The sequence below is a fragment of the Sinocyclocheilus grahami genome, unplaced genomic scaffold (genome assembly GCF_001515645.1).
Source record: "Sinocyclocheilus grahami isolate Dianchi unplaced genomic scaffold, SAMN03320097.WGS_v1.1 scaffold353.1, whole genome shotgun sequence".
Lineage (NCBI taxonomy): Eukaryota > Metazoa > Chordata > Actinopteri > Cypriniformes > Cyprinidae > Sinocyclocheilus > Sinocyclocheilus grahami.
This window is the reverse complement of record NW_015505532.1, coordinates 1,050,026-1,059,578: the sequence shown is the minus strand read 5'-3', so window position 1 is coordinate 1,059,578 and position 9,553 is coordinate 1,050,026. Positions and strand designations below refer to the sequence as shown.

Sequence of the window (9,553 nt, the reverse complement as noted above, 5' to 3'; positions counted from 1 at the left end):
TTGGTGTGTCACTTTTTCAAAAAATTGACATTTACATAAAAAAAAATGAATGACTTAAACCGCTGTCAGTTCATCTAACAGTGTACCATGGTTAAATCCGTTAAGCATATTTTCCCCAAAAATCAGCAAGAAAATGTGGAAAATATTCCACAGATTTTGTCTGGGGCTGCTGATGAAGTGTTTCTGCACGTTTCAGAAGAGTAGACCCATAACATTTGATGAAAAAATAGCACTGAGTAAAGGAAATTTTCTTGCCATTCCAAATGAGGAAAGAAAACTTCTCAACTGCTTCATGACAAGAGGCGCTTCAATTACATGTGTGCAAGAGCTAAAAAACTACAATTTGATGAGTAAAGTGCAAACAGGTTATGAAGCTAGTAATAAAACAAACCATAGCTTTAAAGTGCAGCCTGTCAAGATGGAGAAAAATAAGAGGCTGTACGTGAAAGAGTCACAGCTGCTTTTCCAAGCAAACACTTTGGATAAGAATGTTGAATACAGAATTTTAGAAGGGCTGAACTTTGCTTCCATTAATATTTGTAATGGCACAAACCGCCATCCAGATTACAGGTGCAAGGTTGCGCGAGAGCCCACAAGGGCAATGCATTTCAACTAGGATTAAAACAAGCGGTAATTTCCTCTTGCTGCTTCCTATTATGTCTCAAGAACAACAAGAGGAGAGGGGAAGATTATTCAACAAGAGGGAAACATCTGTTTTAGCCATGGGTTTTTCCACTACAACCAGCAAATAAGGATTATTACGTCGGTGGCATGTGAGAATAACCTGAAAATAGCCATCCAAATTAAGTATCTGATCTTGAATCTGCAACATGTATTGCATTTTTATACAGAAAACAACTGATCTAGAATCAGTTTCTAACTAAAGCATCGAAGTGAAATAATGTATCTTCAATTGGCTGGAGCTTATGCCAAGAACTGTGGTATTTCAGAGGGAGATGTGTAATGCAATCCCTCAAATTTCTGCCAGTAGTTAATGGCGCAGTTATCGTTTAGAAACTTCTCTTACAGCCACTGCTTTAGGTTTTGAAACCATATTTAGGGTTAATAAGGTGGAATGCAAAGCAAGATGATAGCAGAGGCTATGTAACATGCAAATGATCCGTGCTCTTAATGTGGGTGTGTGACCATGCACAAGGCAAATAGTCAAAGCTTCAGTGTTGAGCGCGAGTAAAACTACAGCAGGCCTGTTTCTGTGTGACTTCTCTCAATCCAGCATTAACGGACTGTTGACTCAGCAGAACATTCATTTTGTCATTTGATGATGATTATGATGTAGGAAGACACCGAGAACTGCTGACAGTGTGGTACATGATGATGTGGAGGTGGTTTACCAAGCATGCTTTGCCAGTATCATACACTTTTATCCAACAGCATACTCATTACTGGTTTAGTCCTCCTGGGGTTAAAGTGTCTTCAACAAGGGTGTAATGATGATAGCTTATGAATTAAAATCAGAAAACTTCCAGTTATCAGAGTTTTAGCTACTATTGTGACATTTTCATGACAAAGAAGCACATTTTCAGCAAAGTTAAAATACTTGTTTCTATTAAGCGCAACACAAAAAAGCTATTCAAATTATTATAAAGATACTGTATTTATCATGTACATCTGTACATTTAAACTTAATTTAATGTATCAATTTGTATTATTTTTAAATAAAAAAAACATTGTATTACAGTAACAAGAAATCACTTTTTTTCTTCTTTCTTTTGAGCTCTTTTGGGTTAAAATACTTTTGTAATACTTTCTTGGCCAAAAGAAGTCATTTTTTTAGAATGCATACATCAGCTTAGAGTGTTATTCAACACCACACACACACAGGAACATGCTACACATTTTGTTCTCAGGACGAAAAGGAAATTCACACCCCATGCTTTGTTCAGTAAAGCCTTTTTCCTCCCATCCCAAACTTTCATCGGTTTCTCCAGAATCCACTCCCACTCTATTCCACTGAGATCACGTGCTGCTGGCATGTGACTGACCGTATCTGTCTGAGATACACAGGCACTGCAGGAGATAAGGTGACAGATTAACAGCACCAGCGATGCCTAGAGCTGTTCTCCTGCCGTATCTGTGCTTTGGCTCAAGTCCGTTCATCACCATTTGAAAAGAGCTGGACCGTTTCCATTTCTCCCGTTAAGACACATTAAAGAGCCCATAAAAACTAAATTTGTGTTTTGTGGCTTTAAGTCCACATCTATTAGCTTTGAGGCCAGCTCTATGCTAGAGGGATTTTTGAAGTTCAAATAACAAATTATTTTAGGAAATCAGGCCAAACATACAGAGCTTGTTTGAAGGGGTTTACATATATTTTTGCTGAATAAAAATATACTATATTAGAATGAGAGGAATTAAATAGCATTTCAAAATATCATTTTATACTAAGCATCACTTGACAGTTGCATTTAACCAAATTTCATATTTTATAAAGTAAATATTAGAATGCGGTTTTGTATATCACTAGAAAAACAATGTTAAATGACTGTTAAATGGTCATTAAAAAACACTAGACATAAAATGTAATGCATTGAATAATTTCTCAATGCTTCCTGATACTTTTAAGTAATTGAGTTTATTATTTCAGTTCACTCACCTGTAAAGCTATAAATACAATGGTTGGACTTGTTGATATGAATGTGTGGCTCACAGTATGTCTTTAATACACATGGCTCACTGAAATGAATCAGTCTCTGTGGTCCCTCAATCTTTATGTAGCATCAAAAAGTTACAAAAATATTTATGTTATATAGTGTCGTGCAAGCACATTTACTCAAGAGGAAAAGATTTGAAAACCGCTACTGTCACAATAATCAAACAATATCACAAGAGGGATGTTGTTTGACTATTAGCATGGCTTAAACACTGAATGAATAGGTTGAGTAAATGACTCAATGACTCATAAAGACCAGTAGGTGTCATAAAGGTCCCTGGTTGCCACCAACTGTTGTGAAAGGTCTCAGTGCAGTTGGAATGTTACATCAGAACTCTCGGAACTCAAATTTGAGGACCGGAACAAACTTCAGAATAACAAAATATATAGCTCAATTACTAATGTTGATTTTTGTAGTTACTCTCCAATCATGACATTGCCATTATCGCATCATATTACAGTTAATTGTACCGGCATCTGTCAATGATAAAACATATTGGTCTCTACTAGAACATACTGCACAGTGCACTAGTATTGTGTTGTAAAGTTCACAGCCCCATCCTCTGCAGCTCCACGGCTGTCTCAACACAGAACGTCTTGCAGTACCTGTTGAACGCATTCATTCAAACGCCATTAGAGGACACAGAGAGCGCTGTGGGGCGTACATTCCCACTAGCTGACATCATCTCTCCTATTCTTGTGCATTTTTTCCCTCTCATTCAAAGTTCGGAGTGTTATGTCGCAGCCTGGACAATGGTTGGCACGCTCAGAGGAGGAGGAATGCCAGAGAAATATCTGTGAAATACTATTAAGCTCCAGCTCAAGGCAGCTGCGGCTCATAAGTCACTGCATGCAGTGTTCTGAGGTAACATTGACACTTTTTCCACATGTACTACCAGATTCTGCTCCTGCATTCCTGTGTGGAAAAGAAACGTGGCGTAGTCACACACAGCCATGCTCGTATGCGGCAGGGCTCAGGCATTAATTGACTGTATTGTTATGGAGCTCTGCTGGGGTCTTACTTAAGAGCTGTGTGCACTTATAGTAACTTTCCATTCCTAAATCCAGCCAAAAAACCAGACAAGCTGTTTGTGCATGTAAGCTAAACTACACCAAAGTAGAGATTGAGACACACACTGTTCTCTGGTTTACTCAGCAATTTATTCTGGCCTCAGGCAAGACTGCAGTACTCTTCCGAGTATAAGTCATCTGTGTCAGGAAGATAACGTTTGTATACTCATTCAGAGGCAGAAAAGAATTGCAGTAATCTCAAAGCTTATCTGTGACACGACAAAGACTGCATTTGTGTGTCTGATGGACACAACAAATGCAGGATAAGGAGATAAGACCCAACAGAAAATAAACAGTGGGTGGGTCAGGATTCAAATTTTCAGCTTGAATGCTGATTTACATTCTCAGAATGTGATATGATAATGTTTCAGGACACTGAAACGTTTCATGTGGAGGTCACAACAGGGTCACTATTTTTTTTAGACCCTCATATAGGGATATTTCTCATCTTCTGAACAGCACCTGACATGCTCTCAAGATGTTTCTCTTTAGCGAGCCAATTAAACATTTAGCAGGCAAGTGGCAGACTCGACAGACAACTGCCGTACAGAGACAGAATTTCACAGTCTGTCAAAAGAGGTTTTAACACATCCCCTTCAATATGTGGCCCCCTACCAAAATGAGAAAATCTCATTAGTTTCCCCTGCTGCCATTAGTCGTGGTGGGGGATGCTTGATATTAAGGAGCATCCCATAAACATGCAGTTAAACCACTAACTAATGAATGAAAAACCACTACAGTGGCTCTTTCAGAGGATCAAATGAATTCATCTGTGACTCTGATGTAGAGCGCCGACATTACAAACTGAGAAACCACCACTGGCTCTTTGAGACCCATACAAACGTGCGCCCCATCTGGTGGGAATGATCAAAACCACATTCATTGAAATGAGTATTAAACAAGAGAAAACACTGATGGGGAACTTGATGAATTGTCTGCACCCTGGATGCAAGGTGCTGGATGTTAGCAGTGGGTGGTATGACCAAGATCTTATTTTGTAATAAAAACTATGAGGAAATTAAAAAGACAATTGGTTTATATATTAAATAACCCTGAGGTAATGGCTATTTTTGGATAATCCAGTGAACTAAATACATCACAATGGCACTATATCTCAGTTCATTCTCTGGAACGAGGATAAACATGCTTTGTTGTTGACTACTGTTGTTTTGGTGAATAACTGAGTGCCAAGAGCACGGAACCAAAGAAGTTCAAGAAACATTCAGAAATCTAACTCTCAAACTCTAAAGACTGTAAATGATACTTCTGCTGTTGTTTATGCATTTACACAATTGTTGATTATTGTTATGCATACTGCTGAGCCTGTGTAGTTCATTTCCAAGTTGTATTTATAGGCCCTTTCGCACCACAAGCATTCAGATATCCGTGCTTCTCCAACAAGGTTATTTTTTTATTTTTTTTAAGTCAGCAAGAATTATCACCAAGCTGTATTTATTTGATTAAAAATACAGTAAATATAGGAATATTTTTACAGTTTAAACTAACTGTTTTCTATGTGAATTTGTGAAATGTAATTTATTTCTGATGCAAAGCTGAATATTCAGCATCATTACTCCAGTCTTCAGTGTCACATGATTCCTCAGAAATCATTCTAATATACTGCTTTGACGCTCAAGAAACATTTATTCTCATCAAGTTGAAAACAGTTGAGCTGCTTAATATTTTGTGAATTTTTTCCAGGATTGTTTTGATTAATAGAAGGTTCAAAAGGACACAGTTTATATGAAATCTTTTGGAACATTGTAAATATCTTTAATGTCACTTTTTGTATCAATTTACTGCCTCCATGATGAATAAAACTACTAATTTCCTTAAAAAAATCTTACTGAACCCACTTTTGAACAGCAAGGTACACTGTGGCCTAACCGGACGTGACACAGTTTTCTACACTGACAGAGGAAATTCTGCATGTACAACAGGATTTTGGATGAAATTTCACTCTGGGTGGAGACACTCAGTTGAAGCAGCAAAAATAGAAACCAAAAAACAAAACGTGCCTGTCAGTCATACAGCAGGCTACGACAATACAAATGTCTTTTATTGTTTGCCGCTTCATCATAGTTCCCTTGAATAACATGTATGCCAACAAACCTCCCAGCACTAAAAACAACAGGACTTAACGGATCAAACGTCTGGGATAAAATCTGAAATAATAGAGGATTACACCACAGATTTAACACAGAGCATTATCACACACACAAACAAATTACTGTACAATCCCACCCAACCTCAAACCTCCATCTGTTATTGAGAAGGAGGAAAGAAAAAAGGTCAGGGAGCAAAAAAAATCCATCCAGCAAAATCCAAAGTCAGCAGTAGGTGTATATCGGACGTGCTCCTGACTCACTACGAGAACTTTCCACAGCCTTTCACTAGATATAAACAGAGATCTAAGGGGCCGTTTACAAAACAACGTTTTCAGCCAAAAACTGGAAACTTTTTATGCTTTTTGCCTGTTCGTTTACACGACAACGGTGTTTTGGGGACTGAAAACGCATATTTTTGAAGACGGGTTTCAAAGTGCACGTTTTAGAAAACGCCACCATTATCGTTTCGGGGTAAACACCCAAAACGGGAATCTTTGAAAATGGTGACGTCATGCACGTACGTAGTACATGTTAGGTATGTAGACATGCGCAGTACTAGGATTCTTTGATGAATATAGTTATAAAAACAGCATTTAATTGAAGTAGACATATTTTAAAAAATTATAGACGTTATGTTCTTGCAGAATTTAACTCTTAATTGCTTTCAAAAAATGGGGAAAAAAACTTGCTGACCCCAAACTTCTGAACGGTAGTGTATATTATTCAATTTAATTTTAACTGTTGTTTAACTTTTTTTTTACATTTTATAAAAACAACAAGCCACTCTGTATAACATTGTGCCTAAGTAACAACACTTCTTTACCATAGTAAAACCACTGTAATATTCAGCTTTTAGAGGCATATTGCTTTTACAACTATGTTATCACGACAGACTCCGACAGAGAAAAGACCCCATTTCTCTTCTGACGCCTGGCAGTTTGGGAGGTCTTATTGGAGTGGAGCATCTCTTCGCCTCTACAGACTCCAACCGCACCACATCACAGAAAACATGGGGTCTTCATGCTGGAGTTGAGTGCCTGCAGCTTGCTCTCAATGTACTGCCATAAAGAGATAAAAGTACAATGCAAACACACAGTCTGTTTATGTTATCAGGACCCAGTTTGTAAGGTGTTCCAAAGGCCAAGCACGTTGCTCTTACAGAGATCACAAACCTGGAGAAACAATACACTTCCAGCAAAGACTAACTGGTGGGACTGGGAAAACAGGCGTCAGTGGGGTTTCTCCAAGCAGTGCATTCATGTTAGACCATTAGAAAGCTAAAGTGCACAGAGATACGCTTAACCAAAACAACGGTCACCATTGATCACTGTTGAGCAGACAAGCAGTCCTGAACTTTGACCCTCTGAAATGAGCTCTTATCATCAACCTATGAAATGAAAAGTAAATTGGCTCTGTGTAAGTAAATAAGGGCAAATGTGGTTGATCACTGTTTCTAATGACTTTATTTGTCATGAATATGTCTGCATGAATTCTGCAACAATCAAGTGCCACAGATTTCCACAGAATTCAAAGTTCTTCATATCGCCACCCGCTGCATGTTTGTTAATTAAATATTGTGGCTAATTTGATCATGCTTTCAACCATCAATTAACATGCTTACCCATATTTAAAGGGTTAGTTAACCCAAATTTAAAATTATGGCCTCATTGACTTACCATTATTCCAAACCTGCATGACCTTATTTCTTCCGTGGAACAAAACAGGAGACTTCTAGCACACTCTAGTCTAAATATTTAAGTCTGTTCCTCACTTGAAGCTATTGTATGGCTCAAGAAGACTTGGAATATGGTGTACAAGCAATATGGACTACTTTTATATTGCTTTTTTGGTCATTTGTGGATCTTTAATGCTCCTGGTCACCATTTACTTTTACAGTATGAAAAAAGAGCAGCATGAACATTCTACTAAATATCTTCGTTTGTGTTTTACGGAAGAAAGTCAGTCATACAGGTTTAGAATGGCTTGAAGGTGAATCTCCCATCACAATTCATGGAGAAAATACGCAGAATCTGTACAGCCATGAGCACCAATGTAGATAATTTAAGAGAAATACATGCATACTGAGAATTGTTTTAGGTACGTCACCCAGCTCTAGTCATGGGTATATAAATAACAGGATCATCAGAATAACTATTCTAACTTGTTCACACAGTGGACCCTTTAGCACCCTGGTGGTAGAACAATTGCCAATGATGGTCTGCAAAATCAAAGATCTTCATGGATACACATTATGTCAAATGCAGTGAAAGGATAGAGAGGTAATGTACTGTTACTCACTGCTTTTGCTGGCTTTGACCTTGGCCAGCAGTTTCTGCGTAGTAGCTAGGTCTCCATTCTTGACCGCTTGCAGAAGATCCTGCTCTTTTCCCATGATCTCCACCAGCCAGTACTCCACCAGCGTCCCACACGAGTCCTGCTCCTCCCTTACACCTCCATACAGCGGCGCAACCACGGCATGAACCTATCCCAGAATCCTCTCTTTCGGTAATGCTACAGTCGGGGGAGGTGACAGCCAGACGTCTGAAGGATCCACAAGCATCCAGATATCCGTGCTTCTCCAACAATCATGTCATTAAAATCAGCAGACTTCAGCTCTCCGTTTGGTTATGGACACGGAAGGCCGGAGAAATGGAAAATCTATTTCACCTTATAAATTGCCTTCCGGTTTTTCGTTCTTAAGTTTCCACAGCCTTTTCAGGGTAACAAAGTCGGTTTTGGTCGCGTGGAGCTCAGTTTCTGGGAATGCAGAGGCCCCTGCTGATGCTGTGGTTTAGAAAGCTGAGAAGACCGGAGTGGCACAAGCAGACCAAAACCTGAAAAAGAAGTGGGCAAGAAAAATAGTACTGTTAATACATCAGCCAAGTACAGTGTATGAGCAAAGCAGCAAGAGGGAGAAAGTAATGCTGAGAACAGAAGCCCACTATGAAGCTCTGACAGCAAGCCTTTTGTGATCAAATAAAGACTCTTTTCACCTTTCAAACAATTCCTTCTCAAGGAAAGGTTACAGGTAGATTATTCATGCTTAAAGGGATAGTTCACCCAATGCTGTAAATTCTGTTATCATTTAGCCACCCACGTGTCATTTCAAAACTGTATGACTTTCTTCTGTGGAACACACAAAAAAGATATGGTACTGTTCAAAAGTTGTCGTTTTTTTAAAGTAATTAATTATTTTTATTCAGCCTGGAAATATGACAAATAATGTCTTTAAATGTCTTTTAGAAGACAAGTCTTATAAAAAGACATTTAGATTATAAGAAAATCTATTTCAAATACATTTTATATTCATCTTTACATTCATTCAAAGAATCCTAAAATGTGTCACCATTTCCGACATAAAAATAGCAGCACAACCATTTTCAATATTGCTAAAAAAAACAAAACAAAAAAAGTTTCTAGAGCAGCAAATAAGCAAAGAAGAATGATTTCTGAAGGATCATGTGGCACTGAAGACTGGCGAAATTATGCTGAAAATTCAGGTTTGCATCACAGAAATAAATTACATCTTAAAGAACACTAAAGTAGAATTTATTTTATTTTAAATCATAATAATATTTCACAATATTACTGTTTTTTCTGTATCAAATAAATGCAGCCTTGGTGAGCAGAAGAGATTTCTTTTAAAAACAATCAAAAATATTCCTGAAACCCAAACTTTTGAACGGTAGTGTATTTTGAACGG

At 38.0% G+C, this 9,553-nt stretch overlaps 1 protein-coding gene across 1 annotated transcript in view; it reads right to left on the bottom strand.

Moving 5' to 3' along the window:
• Positions 1 to 8,315, bottom strand: part of LOC107548718 (caskin-2) — a 38,408-nt gene extending 30,093 nt beyond the window's left edge. The window contains exon 1 of the mRNA XM_016229518.1: positions 8,149 to 8,315. Coding sequence (XP_016085004.1) covers positions 8,149 to 8,242 — 94 coding nt within the window. The 5' untranslated portion in view covers positions 8,243 to 8,315. The remainder of the gene's footprint in view (positions 1 to 8,148) is intronic.
• Between the last annotated feature and the right edge of the window lie 1,238 nt (positions 8,316 to 9,553).